The sequence below is a fragment of the Parus major genome, chromosome 3 (genome assembly GCF_001522545.3).
Source record: "Parus major isolate Abel chromosome 3, Parus_major1.1, whole genome shotgun sequence".
NCBI classification, from domain to species: domain Eukaryota; kingdom Metazoa; phylum Chordata; class Aves; order Passeriformes; family Paridae; genus Parus; species Parus major.
Window position 1 is genome coordinate 75588613 of NC_031770.1, and position 23773 is coordinate 75612385.

The 23773-nt window shown below is 37.2% G+C and overlaps 1 protein-coding gene across 7 annotated transcripts in view; it reads left to right on the forward strand.

The window, feature by feature from the left end:
* EPHA7 (EPH receptor A7) overlaps positions 1–23773 on the forward strand; it is a 165813-nt gene that overhangs the window by 134850 nt on the left and 7190 nt on the right. For 2 of the 7 annotated variants that reach the window (XM_015621673.1, XM_015621676.3), the window contains exons 10-16: positions 202–327; positions 4476–4661; positions 5221–5282; positions 6300–6509; positions 7624–7773; positions 12221–12414; positions 13513–13668. In XM_015621673.1, coding sequence (XP_015477159.1) covers positions 202–327; positions 4476–4661; positions 5221–5282; positions 6300–6509; positions 7624–7773; positions 12221–12414; positions 13513–13668 — 1084 coding nt within the window. Of the gene's footprint in view, positions 1–201; positions 328–4475; positions 4662–5220; positions 5283–6299; positions 6510–7623; positions 7774–12220; positions 12415–13512; positions 13669–14836; positions 19051–23773 lie in introns of those variants that run through there. The other 5 variants (XM_015621675.1, XM_015621677.2, XM_015621674.2 and 2 more) reach the window with 5 other exon arrangements.

Sequence of the window (23773 nt, forward strand, 5' to 3'; positions counted from 1 at the left end):
AGATGGGATTGTGTATACTTCTGTCAGCATGCTTGCAGATGATGCCTAAAACTAAGGTTGCCTCTCAGAGCAGCTCTGGCTCAGGCGGCATGGAAACAGGTTCAGTCTTCCAAGGAGCACTCTGCATAATGAAATTCCTGGGCTGACTGCACAATAAGTGCTTTTGCTTCATCACAGTCATGCTTTCTTACATCATTACAGTTAAATTTCCAGGCACCAAAACCTACATTGACCCTGAAACCTACGAGGACCCAAATAGAGCTGTCCATCAATTCGCCAAGGAGCTAGATGCCTCTTGTATTAAAATTGAGCGTGTGATTGGCGCAGGTAAGGCTGCCGTGGCTTCCTGATTCAACTGTTCCATTTAGCTGGGATCGAAACTCATACATCATAATGACAGGCAAATAATTATACCTCAGGTATAGAAGAACTTTTTGCATTTGCCAGAGTGGTTAAGAGCAATGAAGCTGCGCTCGCTTCTAAAATGTAAAAACAAACAGGGGAAGAGCCCAACAACAACTGAAAAAACCCAAATAAATGAGTAAATTAAAAGTCTTGCTTGACATTGAAAGCTTATGGGTTTTTAATCAAGTCTCTGCTGTTAAAATTGGAACTGGGGGGAGTGGGCTAGTTGTGTTGCCTGTAATTTACTGTTAGAATAAAGGCGTTAGTCGTTTGTGCAAATTCTGCTCACTTGCCTTTTGCAAAGGGGCTTTTTAACCTCTGCAGCTTGGTTCATGTGAGTAAGGAAAACTGGCTGCAGCCATTATTTAATAAATCTTAAATGGAGAGTAGGAAGGTCTTGTTTCTGTATAACAAAATCTTCCCTCGGGCTGTTTTTTCTTCTACCATTTTTCTTTTTGATATTTTATGAATACAAAAAGTTATTGTTTAACTTCTTATGACTGATTGTAATTGCACCAGCACTACATTGCTTTTTTTTTCTATTGAACTGTCTACCACCTACTTAAGCCATGGTGTTCATGCTCTAAAAAGGCAGTTTCATTTGTTTGCATTAATAAGATACGTGACATTTTTATTGCACTACTCCATGTCATGAAATTAAGTTTCCATGAGTAAGAAAAATATCAAATACTTTGGATTCCTGGAGGAAATGTTCTTTTGCTTTCCTGTTGTTTTATATAAGTATTGGTAGAATACTTTTTAAATCACCCTGTAGTTTGGTACTGTAAATTACATATTGCGGTATTATTTAAAAACAGAGGAAGAAATATCTCTAGAATAAATTGTTTTACTTGTAAAAAAATCTTTACGCTTAGAATTCTGAATGCCTTTATAAAGTAACTTCAGTCATGTTGAATCATGTCTTAATCAAGGAGTAGTACCATTGAAATTAACCACACTGCTGAGCAAATTATTCCTTCGATGAGTAAGAGCATAAGAATCCAGCCCTTGCTAACTAGTCATTTTTGTGATGCCAGAATGGCAGCATCTTTTCTAATAAATACACAATATGCAAGATTAGCATAGAAAAATTGCTGAGCTTTATATTTTGCTTTGAGTTAAAAAGCTACCAGCATAGCAACAGTTCAGAGCACAAAGATATATTCAGTTGGATTTTGCTAATGCCTTCTGAGAAAAAAGCTGAAAACACTTGAGCTTCAGAGTATACAGTTTAAAATGCATTTTCACTGTTATGAAAAATTCCAGAGTGTTAATTTTCTTGACTGCAGATGAATTTATTCTTGATTTTAATGAGTATAATTGATAGAGAAAAACAACTAACGTGTGTCAGTAGTCAATCTGAAGAAAGTTAATTGAGAGTGCAGTGGTGAAAGCATATTGTGTATCGTGTTTAGCTATGGCTTTAACCTGTTGATGTAAATAGCAAACAGGAGTGAAATGAAATGCAGTCCAGGAACAACAGAAGCAAACAGACCCAAAGCAGCAGCTGAAACTCATGCATCAAAGAAGAATATGGAATTTCTGCTATTGACAGCACCAGAAAAGCCACTTAGCAATCTCAGTATGCATCAGCAATGCTGGCCACATCAACTATTGAGTAGTGCCACGTCTCTCAGACACAAACAGGGTGCAAGTATGCTTGTGCTCAATTTGCATGAGGGATATGTGCTTTCCTTGCCAACATTTTCATTACCATCCTGCTGTGGCCACCTGTCAGATACAGAATATGGTGTCCACTAAGTTAAGTTGTTCATACCACACATCCTTTGTTTTAGCCTCTCCTTTGTTGACATGCTGAGCTAGTGGCTGTGCGGCTGTGCAGTATTCCCTCTCTTGTTGTCATATTTTCTGGTTTATTTTTGGGCATCATTTCAGCTGAATATACTATTTTCTTGGGAATAAAAGTAGTTCGTTGGCTAGCATCCTGGCCTGAAATGCATAACATACAAGCTGAAGTTTCTGCTTTGCCCAAGTGTGTGTGATCTGCCTTTGGAAATCAATCAAAATCAAATCGCAGAGAGCTGGAAAGGAGTTAAGCCTTAGTGTCTCCTGTGCCAAGTATCCTAATTACCTGGCTCTGAAATATCACAGGCACACAGACACACTCCTATACTCACGTCTTGTTTTCGGCACGGAATGAAGCAATTTTGGAAAGTACTGCTAGAGTAAATGGTTACCCTTTAGGTAGCTCTTGCAGCTAGGGGTTGTGAGTGAGGTGAGTGGTGAATTCATTAATAGTCATCCATGTTGCTAATGAAGTGAAGGAGGGAAGTTAAGGCACCAAGGTAGGGACAGCTAGTTCTTGTGCTTATAACAGCTGTACCTCGTGGCATTCTTAGCTCAGTGCCCAAGGATGGTTGAGGATAATATGCAAGCAGGAACACTTGTGTGGTCAGTTAGCTGAGGTACAGGACGGTAATAGCAGAGGTATTGATTTGAGCTAGCCTTGGTTCAGCTAGCTAAGAATGTGAGGGACAGGAATTTGATTCTATATCCAGTCATCTCCTAGAAGGTTTGTGAAAAGAGCCACACTGAGTGGAGATTTGCTCAAACAAGTCAGTTAAGAATGGCCAAAGGCATGGTCAAAGTTCGACCCTTCTAGATGAACTGTGAAGCCAAGATCCAGGTACTGCTTTTTTCTTTTCCCAAAGCTCAATTTGGGGCTGATAGGAGAATAGTAGTGTTCAAATAATGACAGTATCATAAACAAGACTTTTTTCAGCCTATCCATTAAAGCACCCCACCATCTATCTCTTCAGGCACTCAGCCCAACTTCCAAGCATACTTCCCCCCCACTGGCAGCCAGACACTTTGCCAGTGTGCATGTCCACTTAAATCCTAATCCCACAAGGTTTCTCCCAAAATGATTCCCTAATCAAGCTCTCTGTGTAGGTCTTGTCTAGTTCAGTCATTTTTTTCAGTGCTCATCCTAAAACATGTCTTCGATGTAGGTGTGTCTGCATACCTGTGTATACGTAACAGCTTAATCTTGAGACACTCCACAGGTATGCAGGAGAAAAATTTCTGACTTGATTTGATTTGGAGGAGAGACTTGGAACCATATCCCTCAAAATCCAGATGAATTTGTGAAGTACCAGTTTATTAAATACTTTCGTGGTTAATCTTTCTTTTTAAAGAGATGTTGACTTTTATTCAGTAACATATATTACTACCCTCTTCTTCTGTGTATACAAGGAGATTTCTCTTCCTGTCTGCAGAATTGGAGATCTCACTTTTGCTGTCTGCTGACACAGCTGTGAGGCAAGGAACAATTCTTAAATCTTTCATAATCTTGTTAATAGTGAGGTAGATATATTGCCATTCGGCTCTACATCTCACACGCTTCCATCCTCTTTCCTGTCTGATGGAATCCAATTACTTCTCTTCCAGATTTGGTTGTTGGGGCATTTTTTTTTATATTCTTGCTGGCTGTTTGGTCTTTTTTATCGCAGGCTTCTTCAAATTCCAATTGTCTGTTAGTTTAGAACCTTTTACAAACTAGCAGCATTTGATTGTGTTTGTTTAATGTAACAAAATTGTTATAAGTCACACCTTTAATTTCATAATCTGTAAAGTAAATTATCCTGGCTTGAAGGTAATAATGTAGTGCTTCATTTAACACCATAAGGATGCTAAATTAAAAGCAGCTATGCAAGAGCTGCCTTTTGAAAGAAAAAATCCCCTTGCAACTAAAGATAGCAAGGAAACCACATAGAGCAGAATGACATTTTTTCTTAAGAATGGTGTTACTATTTCAATAATAGTGTTTTCTTATGAAAGCCACTTTTTTGTTTTTTCTGTTTCTTGAAAAAATGCAAGAAATTACTAACGAGTCTTTTAAAATATTCAAATAACAGTCCTGTCAGTTGGCTTAGCTGAAGTGTTTATTCCATAAGGGTCAGCAATTCATTTAAGGCGCATGCCAAAGTAATCCATTTCAAATATGAACACATTAAATTTAAACAGACACTTAGGTGGCTATTTGAATCAAGGCCTAAAAAAAAATACTGGTGTTCAGAGTAATTCAGCATTGATCTACTTCATTTTAGGAGAGTTTGGTGAAGTGTGCAGTGGGCGTCTGAAGCTTCCTGGCAAGAGAGACGTTGCAGTAGCCATAAAAACTCTGAAAGTTGGCTACACTGAAAAGCAGAGGAGAGATTTCCTGTGTGAAGCAAGCATCATGGGGCAGTTTGACCATCCCAACGTGGTTCACCTGGAAGGAGTCGTTACCAGAGGTAAGCAGCAGCTCGGTCTGTCAGTCAGATAACAACACGATGGCAGAAATTACTCTGCCTTATTCATGGTCAAAGATTCAAATTATAAACAGACTGCACACTCCTAATGGATTTTCTCCTGATGCGTAACTAACTAAAACAATACTTACTTTATGCTACAACCTGAGGAAAAAAATTTAGATGCACGCATGATTAAAAGATGAAGTACTTTGAAACGTATTATTTCTCTAGTTTCATTTAGCCTCAAAGACCATGCAGAGAGATAAAGTTTCTCATGTCCTTTCATATTATCTGAAGTGTCATTATTCCAGAGTCCTGTTCACACAGCAGGAGTTAGGAGAACACACTGACTTTTTGATTTGTATGGTTCGATTTTATGAATCATGACCACTTTCCATGCAGATATTTGAGAAATTAGAGCTCTGTAACAGTGCTTGAGGGCTCAGAAATGTTCAGTGTCTGAATGATTCAGTCCTTCAAAGGAATAGTGTGTGCTTTATCAAAAAAAGGCACTCCATTTGTTTTACAGTTCTCAAATATCTGCCTTCTTTTCTTTCAGGGAAACCAGTCATGATTGTAATAGAATACATGGAGAATGGGGCCTTAGATGCATTTCTTAGGGTGAGTACCAAAATTAAAACATATATAAGCATATTTAAAGTGACATATATTATATATTGACACTTTTAAAAATATGTCTTATACCTGTGCATATTATTTAATTAAATATAATTAATATATATATTATATTTGTATTGTGTTTATATTTATTATTAATATAATATTATTATATTATGTTTATTATATTTACTTAAGTATAATTGAAATGGTTTTCAGTTGAAATGGAGTTCTGACAAATGCTAGCAGGTTCTCTATGCTATTTCAGCAAAACCAGATCAGAAATTAGAGGATCAGACAGGAACATGTGGGAACATTCTAGGAATTTATGTGATTTAATGTGGCATAGACAGGATGGGTGTCATTATAGCCACCAGTTGAAATTAAAACCACTGATACCTGAAGCCAGATCTTCTGCCTTTTGGGAGCAGAATTTTACTGTGGCAGCATGGTGGAAATCAGCATAAAAGAATCCCTAAATGAATTATGATTCTGTTTAAGAGATGAACAAATAAAGAATAAATGTGCATTCAGAACAATTCAGTGTTTTTTAAGCGTGTTCTGAACTCGCCAGTTCTGACTCCTTACCAGGTATGCATGAACAGATTTTTTTTTTTAATATGCTCCAAGCTGTGAATGAAAATTTTAAGTAGCTGGGGTTACAAAAAGGAGATAGTTCTTATTTTCTTGATACAAATAATTATTCTGAGAGATGAGGAGCATAGAAGCAAGCTATGAGAACATTAGGAGATCTTCATTAGATAATCTCTCTTAGAAGTGACTTGCCACAAGTTAGCGAGAAATACGTGGTGGTTAGCAAGTTCTGTTACTATCAGTGCATTAATTATGCACACATTTCTTAACTGGATACACTGCTTTATCTCTGAAGAAGGTGTGTTTGAAGTGAGTTTTTTTGCCACAGAAGGAGTAAAATAAGTGGAAAGCTGAAGTCGTGAAACTAATTCTTACTTCTCTTCTCAGCATTACTAACAAGAATTGCTGCTCCTTTCTTCTCTCCAGAAACATGATGGGCAATTTACTGTTATTCAGCTAGTGGGAATGCTGAGAGGAATTGCTGCTGGAATGAGATATTTGGCCGATATGGGATATGTACACAGGGATCTTGCAGCACGCAATATTCTTGTCAACAGCAACCTTGTTTGTAAAGTATCAGACTTTGGCCTTTCCAGAGTTATAGAAGATGATCCAGAGGCTGTCTACACTACAACCGTAAGATAAATCAATGGGTTTTAATATCATAATAATTTTGAGATCTGGTTATTTAGAAGAAGTGTATCTTCTGGACAGTTTAAATATGGAAAATACATTAATTGATGGGCTGGGGGGGGGGGGGGGGTGGAGGTTAACCAGTCAAAAGGAAGAGTCTCTGCAGAAACCTGTCTCTAATTAGGAGATAATATTTTTGTAAGAACATACGTTTTTATTTGACAAAGTACTAAAAATTTTGTACAGTATCTTCGTTATTCCATTCCTCATGATTTTCTGATTGAACAAATAAGGAAGTTTTACCCACAAAAATTTTAAACATCTAATTTTCTATGAGTCAATTAAAATATTTGTAGACTACTACTATTTTGCAGGCTAGATTTTATCTCACTAAAGGGTTGACTAGCTTGAGGCTAATCTGTGACAAAGCTTACCTCCTATATTTTCCCTTGCTTTTGGGTGGGACGCTTTTCTTAAATATGCATTCATCAAACACACTGTGCTCTTTATTCCTTTGTTGAGCCATCTCCACATTCCCACCCATGGGGCCTCCCTGTACCTATTTTCCCATGCTGAGGGAAGGAGGGGCCCCTGGAATCTGTTCCAACAGGCACAGGGATCCAGGAAACCACACCGGTGTTCACGGCTGTCACTCCTGCCTTTGGGCTCTAAGTGGGATCATGGTTTAAAAATGTCAGACCAAGATTTCAGAGGACACAAATTACAAGTCAATGGGATGGATATGCCCAGGCTGGGATTTCCCCTCACCGAGCTTCAGGCAACCAGGAGTTAAACAGCTAGTGTACATCAGACATCTAAGCAGCCCTTTAAAATCAGTGGAGGGATAAGCACTTCCAGAGAAATTCATCCAACTTAGCTTATACAAGTATCTAAGTATTAATATTCAAAGTGTTTTAAGATACTTCCTTAGGCACCTCTGAAAATTCTTCAATTGGTCAACCATAGCAGATTGTGTAAGTGCTGCTCTGCTGCTCTTGATGTTGTTAGAAATAACTATAAATGCATTCTATGGAAAATGATTTGAAAATTCCATGGGTGAAAAAGAGAAATTTCTTCCTTTTTTTTTTTTTTTTTTTTTTTTTTTTTTTTCCAAAAGGGTGGAAAAATTCCAGTGAGATGGACAGCTCCAGAGGCCATTCAGTACCGCAAATTTACATCAGCAAGTGATGTGTGGAGTTATGGAATAGTTATGTGGGAAGTAATGTCTTATGGAGAACGGCCTTACTGGGACATGTCAAATCAAGATGTAGGTTTGTCTGTTCGTGAGTGTGGGTGTGTGTCAGTAAAACAACAATTACATATTGTAAACACGTACATACTTATTTCACTATAAATGCATAAAATGTTGGTTTAGAAATAGGAGTTATCAAAGTACTGTGTGGTTGTCACAAAATGAAAAATTTACAGAGCTTTCACTTATTACTAAAATCAAAATCTTTTTTTTTGCCACATGTATATTATAGATTTCTGTCCTAAGTATCAATTAAAACTGGAACGTCAAAAATAGTAATATGGGCTCTTCACTATGCTTAAGTATGGAAAGAAATAATGTTTTTCCAATAAAAAATAATTCTGAGGTTTCTGACCTTAGAACAATGATTAATAATTTGAAAAAGTTGTTAAAAAGTCTGAGTGGCAGTTAATGACCTACTTTGGCTTTTTCAAGTTAATTATGCTGATTTAACAGTACCCTTGTTTGCATAAAATACGATCCAGAGCAACAGGTCAGCAGTAATAGAACAGATGGGTGTTAATCTTGACTTCTGACAGGAGTATCTATTAAAATAGAAATTACACAGGAAGAAGCCATACAGGTGTGAAAGATGTCAGAAAGAGTCTCATTTAAAGTTCTTCAGGTGGGTGCTTGAGTAGGTTTTTTAATTGTTATTTTAATTTTTGATTGAATGATCAACATCAAAGATAAAAAAAAAGATAAAAGTGTAGATGATGAGTCAGTTTGGCACAGTGCAAAGTTGTTAATATTTGACAGGTCTCAGTGTCAAAGATTTCATGGACTGTCAAAATATGGGCAAACAAGTCCTTGGGGCAGAGAAAGAGAAATATTTACATTCCCTAGACACCCAGTAGAGTTTCATTTCTTTTGACACCTTCCTTCTGTACTAGATTCAAACATAAAAGAAGTCTGACAGGAATATAAGATGCCTCAAAGGCAAACCTTACCTATCTTTCAGGGAACAATAAGGAAAAACTTTCAAATAGAGGATAAATTTTGATATCTTTATACTTCTTATTAGATTTGGAAAAGTATTCCTTCTATTGAAAACTGTATGTAAAGCACGTAAGTGAGCCTCTTTCAAAAAATAGCAAATTTTATCCCTTTTTAGCATCTTTCATGATAATCTTCAATGCCACATAGTTAAAAAATGCATCAATTGCTTGGTAAAATAATTCCAAATATTCTTGTATGTTGTGATCTTCAGGTGTGTTCTCCCATACCATAAACACATCCTACTGATCCCGTAGATAATCTCTGATGCAAAAATTTAGAATCACCTAATGATTTCTTATCTATTCTCCTTCAAAGTCACCAGCTGGAGTACTAAACAGGAATGAAAAATTCTAAATGTGTTCTTCTAATTTTGCACTCAGTTTTTATATTTTAAGTGTATCATTTTGCCTAAAAGTGGATGTGGGTGTAGTCATAGAGCAGAACAGATCTCCTAAATAATGGCCCTCCCTGACTTTGGATTTTTAGATAGCATTTCTTTCATTCCCTTCCTCCTTTAAGTCATTGCTTTAGACTGATGGAGTATACATATTTGCATTGTGAACTCTTTTCAAGCAAAACCATCCTTTTGGCAGTGCCCTGGAGCTTGGCTGCACCAAAAGAACATCATCATCCTACAAACTCCCTTCAAAGGCACAGCAGGCTGAGCACAGATGATAGGCAGAGTTGTCCCAACTTCCCTGAGCAGTGGGCTTGCCTCAGCTTAATCCTTGCTAGTAACAGAGCCCTCAAACCCCCATTCCCCTGCTAGGCTGCTGATGTCCTTTCTCTCATTTGGTTTCTGACCCCAGTGCAGATTAGTTCTTCAGAAAAGGGCAAGGCTGTACTTCTGGATTTCTTACCATTATTATCATCATTAGTTTGTGTTCTTAATATTATATGACCACAGTCAGTTACAACATGACTTTGTCCAGTTACCCATATTTAATAATTCCTTGTTGACATCCAGCATATAAAGTGAACAGACCAGTCCTCTTCTATCCTGCTTTACATCCTCAGCCTGGTTATGATAAAAGCATAGTCTTAACAGTATTCCCTTTTACTCTTTTTGCTGCAAAAGCAGAACTACAAAAACAATTTGTGGGAAGTGTAGATAATATAAATCAATTCCATTAGTAAGAACTCCAGCTGTTTTCTCTTTGTAGATTTGCTTATTTAAAAAAACCCAAAAATTCTGCATCTCATTTTCTTTGAGTACTGATGTTTTGAACCACACCTCGTCCTTTCTTTGCAGAGTGGACACTTGTTGTACTTTACTTACCAATATTTTAAAATATTTTTTCAATGTTTTGGATATTCACAGCAATTCTATCCATCTCTAGCTGACTCATTATTTTATATTTCTCAGTTTTACCCTTCTTGCTCAGAGTACACATCAGAGAAGCTGATTCTGAAGTAACACCAAAGCCTTTCAAAAACAGTATCATCTTGACTCCCAGTTCTCTTCAGATTTCTCTGCAGTTTGTAGTGGATGGGGAAAACTCCTGTTCTGATCCCTTCATTCATGTTTTCACTCTCCCTTACATTCTTGGATATATTCTTATAGTGATAGTTTGCCAGTTATAAGGCTATTAGATATTTCGGTGGTTGTACTGTTGTTGGCACCTACTTTTTCATTTCTCATTGGTGATTTCTGTCTTCTGGCCTCTTAAGGAGCTACTTAATTTGTGGTAAATCATACATAGCATGCTCAAAGTGTTTAATGTCTTTTGCCATTTAGAGGATCAGAAATGTCTGCATTACTTTTCACAGCACAGCAATTGTCCTGTACACACTGTAGATGATTTTTCACTTTGATTCCACTACTACTTCTAAACATAAGGTGCTGTTCTTTTCTCTTTCCTCTTGAAATAGTTCTAAAGGATCTTACATTTTACTTGTAATGTTTTCTTTACTATATAGCTCTGTTCTTCCAATTTCCCTGTTCTTCTGCAGAAAACCTCTCTCCATACCCTCTCTGACAGAAAACTTCAACGTTTGTGAAAGGTCACTGCACTCATTCTTCAAGGTGTGGATGTTTCTGCAGGAATTGAATATTTCTCAGTCATTTTTGAGCTGTAGGACAGTACTGTCATTCTAAATGTTCAGAGAGAAAGCTGAGGCCTAGGGAGATGAGGCAACTTCCCTGAGGTCAGAAGGACATTCTGTAACACAAAACTGTAGTCAGTGCCCTACCACTGGTCTATGCCTTCTCTTTTCACAAAATTTCTTTTATGCAAAAGGTTTTGATACAAAACCTGGCTGGATTTCAGCCAGGTTTTTGAAGGTCGTTCTGTATTGTCTGCAGTTCTGTCTACTTTGCAGTCTACTCCTTTTGCGTTTTCTCACATGACCTACAGAATATTTTCTTTCTGAGGTTATTATTTTACTGAAACTTGGATATTCACCAGCTTTATTTATCATACCAGATCTACCTCCCAGAGCTACATCTAGAACAGCTTCTGATCTTGCTTTCTATACAAAATGAGGGAGAAAACAGTCCTATGCACTCCCCTTCAGGAACAAGCACCCTTCTTTAGCAATTCTAATGCTGCTGTGTCAGTCAATGTCAGTATACTTGAAATCCCCCATGAACAGTGTTTTAGCCTTTTTTCACTAGCTTTTCTTATCTGCCTTGCTTCCTGATGTGCTTTTTTTTATTCTGCCCTCAAGGTTTACAGCAGTTTGCTGTGATTTTACTTTATCCATTTTTATTTTTTACTTAAATCCAAATGGACTTGGCTAAGGAAGTCAACGGGTGGGTGTAATTCTTGGTTCAGACATTTATGCTGTCCTTTGATCATATCATCATCTAGCAGCATCTCTTATTAAATCTAACTTTCTGTGATATATTAAAATAGCATTTATCCAGGTCTCTCTCTCTCTCACACGGCACAGTTCTGCTGCTTTATCATTAATATAACATGGCTAGACATGGAATACAACTTTTTTCCCTAACAATTTCTATCTGCTAAACATTTTTCTTGGATCCTTTTATAATACCTTCAGGCTTCTTGTATTTTATATGTGCATGTACTGATATCCATCCATTTAAAAGTCAGTTGCTTCTACCACACACTCTTTCATAAAAACCTTGGGGCTAGTAATAATGCTTTCTGAAATAACTCCATTTATCAATCTATCTGTTGCTCCCTTGGTGAATTTAATTGTTGTTCCCTGCTACTCACTTGTCTAGGTAATACAGCTATGTTCTGCACATATAGAACAATATGCTTAATAATCCCAAAGATAAAACTGGGGAAATTATTTGAAAACCTGAAGGCTAGTGTCAAAACACCAGACTCATATTTTTGCAACACCAATGACAAATTTTATTGATTATTTTATTTTATTTTATTTATTTTATTTTATTTTATTTTATTTTTCTTAGATATTTGAACTGGGTAGCAGTACATATTCTTTAAATTACTGTTGATGAAAAATGATTAACTATGTTGGCTACTAGGTTATAAAAGCAATCGAAGAAGGCTATCGTTTGCCAGCACCCATGGATTGCCCAGCAGGACTGCACCAGCTGATGCTGGATTGTTGGCAGAAGGAACGTGGTGAAAGGCCAAAGTTTGAGCAGATAGTTGGCATTCTGGACAAAATGATTAGAAATCCAAACAGCTTGAAAACCCCACTGGGAACCTGTAGCAGGTAAGAAAAGGTTTAGTGTGTGTTCTTATGACGGTGCACATGGCTGGGCTCTGGATGTTCTGCTTGGTGGCTGGTTCCAGTTCACACTTACTTCATCTGTCTTTCAGTTCCTCCTTCTTTCTGTTCTGTGTTCTCTTCCCTCATTTGCCCTTCTTTTTTACCATGCTAAACAAAGCCAAAAAAGGACTTTCATAGAAAAAAGAAAAGCAACCAAAATAAAGTAAATAACTAACACATTTCTCAGTAAACTACTGCCTGCTCATCACTCTTTCCGTACTTTCACCACTAGTCTATGTTTTCCTTGTTTCTTAAAATCATAAAGTCTGGAGGGCAAGGATCATTGTCTATTGTAGTTTTATATGATGCATCCCTTGCCCTAGGAACTGCTACAGTAGAGATAGTAATTAACAGTACTCATGCTTGGCCAATGTACCTTGACATGCTACACTCTAGATTTTTATCTTTCATTTTCTGGCTTTAACTCCTTTCAGTGATTGCATCTCATTGTATTTCATGATGTAGTTTTTAATGGCTTCTTCATAAATTTCAGGTGAATTATTTAATCATGGTAATCTTTTGATCTGCTAGCTAGACCACTGTACTAGGGAATCAAATGGCCTGTGTTCTGCTCCTGATTCTTCTACTGACCGATTTGCTGTGTGACCTTAAGACTTGTGTCTCTGCTCTTCCCTTGTCTTTGTTTTGTCCCATCCAATTAAAAAATGGGAATAGCTACTACTATATTTTCTAAGATGCATAAAAGAATTGCATCTATATTTTGCTCAGCAACATAGAGACAGCTGCTGTCACGCTAGGTAATAAGGTTGATTTTCTGTTGGTAACCGTAGTCCATTAGGCTGATTTTGCTCACTCTGACCTTTCATCTTTTATGTGAATAAGCTTAGGAAGCACATATTGTGAGCTACAGAGCAGTCAAGAACTATTCACAGAATAATCTAAACTGTGTATAAAGGCCTATTACTTTCTACTCTCGACATTTTTAATACCCAAAACTTATTTGACTCTCACCTTGCTAAATACTCCCTGATGTTTTACTCTCTTTGGAAACAACTTACTTTCCTTTTTCCTTCTCCATAGACCAATTAGCCCTCTTCTGGACCAGAACACTCCCGATTTTACCACTTTCTGCTCCGTAGGCGAATGGTTACAAGCTATTAAGATGGAAAGATATAAGGATAATTTCACAGCAGCAGGCTACAACTCTCTTGAATCAGTTGCCAGGATGACTATTGAGTAAGTTAGTACTGGGCATGTTTAACTTGCATTTAGGGAATTTCTAGGTACAATAATACACAATGTTCAACTCCAAAACTTTACCCTGAGTACAAACATGGTACTTGGGATCAAACCAGACATTTTAGCAGCTGATGGTGTTGTATTAGAGCATCTCATGAAAGGACAAATACCCTGCTACCTCTGTGTGGCATCACTTTTTTCCCTGCTTTTCAGACCAATTAAAATAACACCAAGGGACTAGAATTTGAGGGAGAATGTGGCCCCTTCCAAAGTATGTTTGTATAGGAAAATAACCACTTTTGCCTCCACCACCTAATGTGTACCTTTTTCCCAATGTCTTCTGGGAAGATGTGGAATTTTCTTCTAAATGGCTGGGGACTGTCTGTGTCCTGCTAGACAGGACTTTGCATCAGGATAAGTCTGTAGAAACAATTGTCTGAAGGCAAACGTGGCCTGTATCAGTACTGTCATCTTAAAACAGGTCTTCTTGGTACCCTGCAAACAACTTTCTTGTCCTGGTGGTTGCCAAGCACATGCAATTTCTCTTTGAGAGCAGTGGGTTTCTAAACAAGTTTCTAACCTAATATTCTCAAGATTTCAATCCTATTCTTATCTGCCTGATATCACTAGGGGTCTCAGCCTATAGCTTGGGAACTGTCATCAGAATCCACAAGCTTCTAGCATTAGCAGGGGCTGAGTTGAAACTGCTGCTCCTCGTTCATTTGCATGATGGGTATGTGTCATTATGCAAAGACATTTAGGCATCTCTTTAGGAAACAGATTATGATCCCCAAAATCTTGTATTTATACATAACTTTGTCCTGAGAACCACTCGAAGCATTTTACAAGAGAAGTGTCTTTGTCTTCGGGTGTCCTTAAAAAGCTACACTAAAATATTATCATAATGTAAAACACACTGACCTCCTTCTCAGATGTGGAGACCCACACAGTGTAATTACATGACACTTGCCATGTAATTGCACTTGTTGCTGAGAGGTTGAACAGTGCCTATGTGAACTTCCCAGTACTGAGCTGAGGTCACGGCGTAGCTTCAATGTCAGAACCCTGTAGTCCAAACTACTGCGTAGCTTTGCCTCACAGTTAAATACCATACAGTAGCAGTCTAAGTTGAAAAATTAACAATGTACGCATTTATCTTCCCCAGGGATGTGATGAGTTTAGGGATCACGTTGGTTGGTCATCAAAAGAAAATCATGAGCAGCATTCAGACTATGAGAGCACAAATGCTACATTTACACGGCACTGGCATCCAAGTGTGATAGACATTTCTCCCTTATGAGGGAGGTGACAGACTGAGAGAACAGCACTGGCCTTCAGTATATATGAAGTGCTGCTAGAAGACACTTGATTTCCTGGGTCCTTCCTGCAGTGAATAGAAGAGCTACAAGAAGCACCTACAGACTTGAACTCCTAAGTGCCACCAGAATTTATGAAAAGGGAATTAGGATCCACCAGTGGTGGCAAGGAAAACAGCAGTGACAATAAACAAAGTACTACCTGAATAAACATACAAACACCTTGAGCTCTCTAACCTCCTTTTTATCTAATAGACTTCTTAAATGTACATAAAAATTTAAAAAAGAATATATTTGTCAGATAAAATCATGATATTATTGTTGAATTCAACAAAATATTTTCCTTAAATCTGTGATTTCTGAATCTTTTTTTAATCATTTGTGTTTATTCTTCATAAAGACTTTCTTTTAGTATGATGTTTATATCTTTGGACCTTTTTAGTGCTAATTCAATGACACATTACTACACTGGGTACCTCTGAAGGATTATTTGAGTTCCTAGGGATTTAAAAAGCACGACCAAGCAATGTATATCTATCCGAACTTTGGTATCCCTTTGTGCCATTTCCTTTTGTTAAATCAACACCGTATTGACATGGCTAGCTGATTGGCAGGGAGTCAGGAAAATGCAAGTTGCCAAGAGCTCTGATATTTTTTAAAGAATTTTTTAAGGTTATACATATGCTATCTTTTAAAAGAAAATAAAAGAGAAAAAAAAAAGTAAAGAAAAAGAAAAGCAATAATGACCCCTAAGTAGTTCTAGGCACTTTTAGCAAATTGTTTGCAAGATGATTTTAATGGACTAGAGTTAAACTGAGATATATTCTAAGATGTAGATCTACAACTGTAAACCTGCTGAGACACAGCATTGAATGGACAAGCGATTGTAGGAGTGTCTCAGAGTATGGGTGCAGTTCTCCAGTGTTACCTAAACCATTTAATCTGAGCACATCACATTTTTTTCCGTACTCTGCATTAGCAAATCTAAGAGAAATAGCTGGTGTATATTTTCTATGAGTTTAAGCCGTATGCAGTCCAGCTGTCAGAAAAAGGACATAGCTTTTATATAAGAACTGTAGAGCATGAGACAAGGGGCAGTTCAGAATTTTCAATTTTTGTACAAGCTTTTGCTGCTCTGAACGAACATGCGTGTGCGTGGTCACACAGATGCAACAGTCATTCATCAGGAACAGAGATGCAAAGGTAGTTGCTCAATGGAATATCTTTTTACACCATTTACTTATATATAAATTTTGTTTGATTAAAATATTTAATTACCATAAGCAATAATGAACAGAGTATTTACAGATACTGCAAGAATGTACATGAACCAGAGAGAAATGCTTTAAAAAAAAAAAAAATCTGAAAATTGTGAACTACCCCAGCAATGAAATGCTGTACTTCCAAAGAGAATTGGGCTGCTTCTATTGATTTTGATAGAGAAAGATCCCAGGGATCAGTCATAAATTGGTCTGGTTTGATAATGTGGGCATCCACACAAAAAAAAGAAAAACAAAAGAAAAACCTTGTAAATGTTCCTTTGTAAAACTTGTAAATTTTATTTATACTGTCTTGTTTTGTACACACATTTATGTGTAGTGAGCTCTGAATACATTGAAAATGCACTATATTTTTCTATTTTACTTGCAGAGCATCACAAACAAACATGTATATTCAGTGCTACATAATGTGTTTTCCCACATTTAGGACCAAAGATAGTTATCAAAAACTTAAATGCATCATTTTCCCCCCCTCCTTTTTTCTCCCCCTTTTTAGATCACTGTACAGTGTTATATTTGTCATTTTATTTATTTGTTTCACTAGAAAAATCAGTTTGGTTATACTAATTTTTTTGTCCCCGCCCGCCTTTGTTGAAGAAAATCTGTAAAAAGCTTTTAACTAGCATAATCCCGATACATAGACACTTCCATTTGTAATCTTTGTAATAGACTGTAAATATATTTTTGGAACTATAATGCAATGTGCATAAGGGTTATTTTTCAGTGTCCATATATGATTGTTTATACAATTCACAGCACTTTACAGTCATGCTGAGAAGCCTAATTTATTGCCTGGATTTGGGCAGAGTTAAAAAAAAAAAAAGGTGACTATTCTTATTTCGTATTAGATTGTCATTCAGTCGTAATGGAGTTATTTTCACGTATGCAGCTCAAGATGGTTTTTTTAATATTAAAATTTATTTTCTAAAAAATCTGTAGGAGTAAGATGCAGAGTAGACTGCATGCCCAATGTTGGAATTAGTGCACGCAAGCACTCGGCCAAGGCACTTCAAGTAGCCATTAGAACACAATTAATAAATAGACAGTTAATAAACATCCATTTTGTGTTAAAACAAATGCTAGGTGCCTCACTACTGGGGTGAGCATCTGTGGGCAACTGGACATGGTGCTTGTCAGTCTTGTTGCTGCTTTAGGCACCCAGCTAAGAATTTGGAGTCTTTAAGTTCAGATACCTGCTTCCTTATAAATCTCGGCTACTGTTTCTAAGGGCTTGGTCATCAAAGGTGTGATGCAGCAATGCTGGTATTGCTGAGAACCTACAAACCCTAAATGCAAAAGAACTGAGGCCAGGCTTCACCTTTAGGACTTGTTCAATATTCTGAAGCACAGAGGCCTCAAAGCATGTGTGGTGACTTGGGCTCACGCATGTACAAGTGAGGGCCCTAATGATATTTCTTCCTTAATTTTCCTGGTTTGCTTTAAGCCATCTTCTTTGAATAGTAAATATATTTTAGCATTCATCTATATACCTTGACTGCCTTAATGTTGCCACAGACTTTTACACATTTGAAAGTGGTAGAGTAGACCCAGAAAGCACAATCGCGATCAACCGCAATCAACCAGATAACTTTATCTGTGTGTTCAGATCATTACTGCAATTTAGAGCACATGCACGTGAATGGATTTGTAACTGGTAGAGCAGCAACATACTGACATTGGTTGCAGTTCCCCAGGCTTCAGAAAACACGGTCCAGGGTAAGAAAAATAAAGTGCCAGAGAAAGTTGATCTTCATGGGAGGAGCTGAAGAAAAAGTTGGGTCACAGGGAAAATGAAAGGCTAAATGATGAAGGAAAAAAAAATAAATCAGTTCTGGCTTCATTTAAAAGAATTTGGACATTGTGCATTGCTAATGACAAGTTATCAGGCTGTCAGTAAGACTGATTTTTCTTGACTTTATCCATCTGCAAGCATCTAGAAGAGAGATGCCTAAAAAAAAGCAGGATGAATCTCCCTCTGGGAATGCTTATCTCCATTAGATGTAGAGGGAAGCCAGATGATTAGCTTAAATTAGGCGTCTAATATCTATATAGCTAAAGTTAGGTAAAATGATTCCTACCCTATCTGTCCTTGGCTGCTACAGTTTTCCTTGTAAGCTGAGTGTCATAGAAAGGCAGCTCTTCCACCACTGCTATACCCCAGAATGTATTTAAACTGGGCTTTATCACAGAGAGAGGTGATTTTTTATTATTACTCAGAGACTTGTAACAGGCCATCTAAATGCTTTTTGTATGTGGATATGAATTCTTGAAAATTTTTGTGATTGTTCTGAGGAAGACCTGCCTAGTAAATTACAGTTATTTAATATTTTAAATAATCAGAAATATTTGCTGACATACTGCTTTAGTCCAGAGGTTATGTGATCAGATATGATAGTTGCTGTTTGCAAAACCATGTTTATCTAAAGCCTTGTCATGTAAAATCTCCAGGAGGCAAAGATGCTTAAATGTATCTCAAATTGAATGTTCCCCTTAATATCTCAATAATTGAGCTCTGTCTGTATTATTTTCAATTTAAAATGAGGTTTTTTTATATTTGTTTAAGCTTGAATTATCTGGCATCCACTGAGGGAATTTGAAAAAGTGATTTTAAATTAAATTTGCTTTTCTCCTCTAATAGTAATATACGATGAATAGTTTCCACTGTTTTGAATGTTACAAAAACTATTGCTTTAATGTGGGGGATGAAGGGGCTTATTTTTGTTTTGTTGTTGGTATTTTTTTACATTTATTGGTTAGTAGTTGAAATAAAAAAAATATAATAATTTGTCCTTAACTTTCTAAGTAATTCATATATAGAAATTATGAGAGTGATTTAAATTCTGTGACTTTTGGGTTGGTGCTGAGAGGGTGATGGTGTCACTATTGCCATAATGCCAGGCGGAACAGAGACACCCTGCCACAAGGGCAGGTTCAGCCAACGTTCTGTTGCCCAGTAATGGCATGGAGCAGTCCACTGGCTGTGTGAAAGGAGTGAAGGGCAACTCAGCCAAAAGATGGTCATTTCACCTTTTAAAAGTATGTTTGTGACATGTTAGAGCTAAAACATCCTTAATTTATTGCTACCCTGCATGTGGTTTTAAAACTGATGTGCTCATGATGTGCATTTGGTCTTCGGTGGGTTTTGTTTGTTGTTTGGGCTGTTTCTCTTATTTTTTATATTTTAAACAAGTGACATTTGAGGTTCTCATAGAAGAGAACAGATCACATACAGAATGACAAGTGCTGTTCTGGAAAAGTAGAGTACAAATTCTTGCCCAAGAGCCATTCTGGCAGCAGGAGGTACAGGGGTATTCAGAGAGTTGGTGCTATCATTTGCAGAGCAACTATCACAACAGGTTTCCTCCAACTTCAGGATCTGTTAGGATTGTACTTATGATCAGTTAACTGATAAATGAAAAAAAGGTGAATTTTTTTTCCCCACTGATTTGTAATGGACCAGCATATGGTAGATTTGAGATTTACAGGTCTACTCAAAAGTCTTAGTCTAAAACAAATTTCTAGTAAAACAAGAAATCCTGGTCTGCAACCTCTGTTTTTTTTCTGGTAGTCCCTTAAGGGTTTCAAATGTAGCCAACAATTACTTTTAAACAGAGATCTTTATTGTTTGCATAGTACAAACAGTAAATAGAGGGTATTTACTTGGAAATACGCAGTTCTGCAATTCAAGTTCCTGCAAAAATGGATTGGGGAGGGAATACAACAATTTAGGGGAAAAGAAAAAAAGAAAGAAAAAACTCATCCAACAAATGGCCTGTAAAACCCGAAGTATAAGAGGGCTTCCCATTTTTGTAACACATTCCATATAGGGATTTGAAAAATATAAAGGATTAAACAATAGCTATAAAATCTACAATATCCAGAAAAGAATAGAAAGAGTAGTGGCAAAATGCAAGCTACTTTTATGAGAGTTTTTCCTCTGAATTTGGTTTTTTTGAGACTTTAAAGTTAAAATAATTGACACATGCTTTTAGAGCCAAGTCTGTTGGGACAGACTAAGGGATAAAATTAGCGTGTCTATAATATCCATGAAATTCTTAGAGCACTTTCAGGGTGAGTAATGGTTAGGCAGTTTGAAAGTGAAAGGAGTGATGTGTACACCCTGTAGGTTACATCCAACAAGATTATGAAAGGTTAGAAATTATGGATGAAAACCCTTGCTTTGGTATGTGGTGAGAAGTCAGAAGATGGGAGGGAGCAGAAAGAGAGTCACGAAGTCATTCACAGTGTCTAAGTTGTAGTGCTCCACAAGATATTGCTGGCAGGGGAGTTAAAGAGTGTGAAGATTTTTTAAGTAAAGAGACACTGTTAATATACTATACCTAATAATGTAATGTGGAGTGGTTTCAGTACTCTGATTTTTCCTCAGGCCAGATTGGAATTTGTCAAAGAGACTAAATTGAGACAGATGGGAAAGCAACTGGTAATACACAACTCATTCAAGCAGACTTGAAATCGAGACATGAAAGGAGAATTTTACAATAAAAGCCTGAAAATAAGACATGAACTATGATGATATTTACTCTCAGATTATTTTAGAATAGTTCTCTTTAAGTCTTGTATAATGATAGCAGATTTTAGCACTTGTACCATACAAATTGGGTGAAATTAATGTCTAATTAGAGTGACCAAAAAAGAACCACAAGTTAAAAAATAACTGATGTCTTCATACACTATGAAAAAAGATGTGATACAGGCTGGCAAAACTTGTGTAGCCAGCCAAATGAATCTTGGACAAAACAAGACATAATGCCTGGTGCCAGAGGAGCTAAATCAGGAATAGAAAATCTATTCATCCATGGACCGAGGCTTCTGCATTTAATTGAACCAAATAACTAATTGTAGAACTGTGCTGCTAATAATAATTGATAATTAAAAACTACAACTTAGAGGTCATCTGATGAATCATAACATGGATAACACTGAGAAACACACACAGTGCTTTGAGCCATAGCTATCCCCAAAGGCTTATGTGTACTACTGGTATTAGAGCTCCATGACTCTGAGTATGTGAAGTCATTTATAAACTGGAGACATTATAGCCCTGAGTCCATAACTAAAGCCTTCCTCTTTTGTGCCAAAACAAAACAGAAGGAATGATGATAGTATCTAGGATCGATCAAGTGCACTAGAAATTATCTTGTGATTATATTGCCCAGAGATGTAGTCTCTCTCACTGGAGATACTCGAGAACCATCTGGACACAATCCTGTTCTGTGTGCTCTGACAACCCCCCTCTCAAGAAGTGAGGTTGGACCAGATGACTCAGTGTGGTCTCTTCCAACCTGACCCATTCTGTGATTCTGTGATTCCGTGATTCCTTCCTAGAATTATGAAGAAAACCATGAATTTACATTAAGGAACAAACTTCCTGATCCAAAGATACTGTCTCATTGAGAAGAAAAATCATCCGTTATTTTTATTTAAACCTGGCTTGCAAGAGACTGAAAGATAGATAGATAGATAGATAGATAGATAGATAGATAGATAGATAGATAGATAGAATGTATCCACATTGATTCCTCTCATTTCATGTCTGCAGAAACATTACTCAGGCAATTTCTTGACTGTTCTTGTCAACCTGTGTTACTATGCCAACTTCCACTGGCTTCCTGAAGGGCTGCATGTCCATTTTTAACGTGTCCTCTGTAAAAAGTCTTTATTTTCTTTTCTCAGGGACAAACAGCCTATGCCAAGAACATGTGTGTAGCTTAAAAGGAAGAAGGTGCAGGAATCTCAGATTTGTTCTCTCCAGTATGTTCCTTTTAGTCACAGTCATAAATTAAATGTGTTATTCCCATGATGTTTCACATAGTACATTGCATGAGAAATCTGATTTGCCTGGAAGAAACTTAAAATCACCCAGATACCTCCTGAAGGCCCCTCAGAAATGGCATTGTTTAGGTGATTGGGTGATTAGGATTTTGTTCAGAAAGTGAGAGTTGCAGAGCTCTTGCCCTCAGGCCATTTCATTCTCTCTCCTGGTTTGTTTACCGGAGTAGCCCTTAAGCCATCCCTTATATTAATCTGTACAAAACAGCAGTGTCTCCTTTGCCAGTAAACAATACTTGTACCCTCATGGGCTGCTGGAGAAAAAGACAGGATTAGATTCAAATCCAGGCCTACCTGAAGAAATTGGGCCAGCAAGGCACTGAGAGGTATTCCTAATGAGGATTCTCCTTTAATCTTTTTGAGCCTTACCCACTTAGTGCTGTGGGGAAATGATTCATTGCTGTTGTGGAGGAAAATCTGCTCTTTACTACATAGCTTCCCTACACCTCAGTTCATCCACTGCCAATAGCAGGAATGGGAGCAAGGAAGGAAAAAAAAAAATAGCTTTCAGGCATTTCTTTATAATGCTCTTTTCAAGAGAAATAATTTCTCAATGTCTCAATGTCATAATGTCTCAATGCCAACATTACCTAAATTTGTGCAAGAGGCAAATCCTCTTTTATGCCTTCTATTTGCTGGCAAAAGTATCCCAATTAGACTGCATGCTCTTTGTTGCAAGTGTCAGCCACAAGCTGCCAGGCTGACTCTCAGAGAGTACCTTTCCTGCAGTAATTACTTGAGTATGCCAACACCAAATTCCCTCTCCAGTTGCCCATGTTTGTTTCCTTGTGCAGAGCTGCCTTTGAGGGATATTTTCCTGGCTGTGAGGCAGGAAGCTATTTGCAGCACTATGCACTACTTCAGTTTCTCCCCAGCTGGCATCGGTCATTAATACTTACCCAGCAGCACCCATGCTTTCCTGCAGGGTAAGCAGAAGATGATTGTGAGAAAGGAATATTTACTGTGCCAGCAACAACAAAAGCAATGTCTGTCTACAATCAACAAACTACGAGTCAGGGAGACCAGTCTTCAGTGCAGAAGTCGTTAGTGTTGGTCAAAACAAATGAAAACAAGAAGTGCATTTACAGTGGGGGGAGTTGTTGAATACAGAAGAGCAGAATGTCAGGCTTACATGGACTGCCCAGTTAACACCGGTGTTACAAGCTGAAGGAGTATATTTAATATAATGTTAAAATCTTTCTGTTGGCAATGCAATCTTAAGGAGGAGCTGAATGTCAGAAAAAAAAAACAACAAAACCCACCTGGTGAAGGGATTATGTTAGGGAAGCAGAAGAAAAGAGTTACTTTTTGTGATTTTACACTCCTTGTAATGAATGGGGGGAAAGTCTCTTCACATTCATTTGTACTGTTATAAACATTTCTTATGGATTTTATGACATTAATGTAGCTGCATTATTGAAAATCATATGCAAACTAATGCTTGACCTGTGTCATCTGCTTCTGCATTATTTGCTGAAAAAGCAATAAGATATACCTTAGAAATATTACCTGCTTCCTGTATAGCAAAGTATCTTAATAATTATTGAAAAGGGAAGAAAAAACTGTATAAATTAAGCTTTTAAGTAGCTAATACCATTTTTACATTTGTATATTTGTAATAGGCTTGCACAAAGCTGAATTTATCTTTTTTTTTTA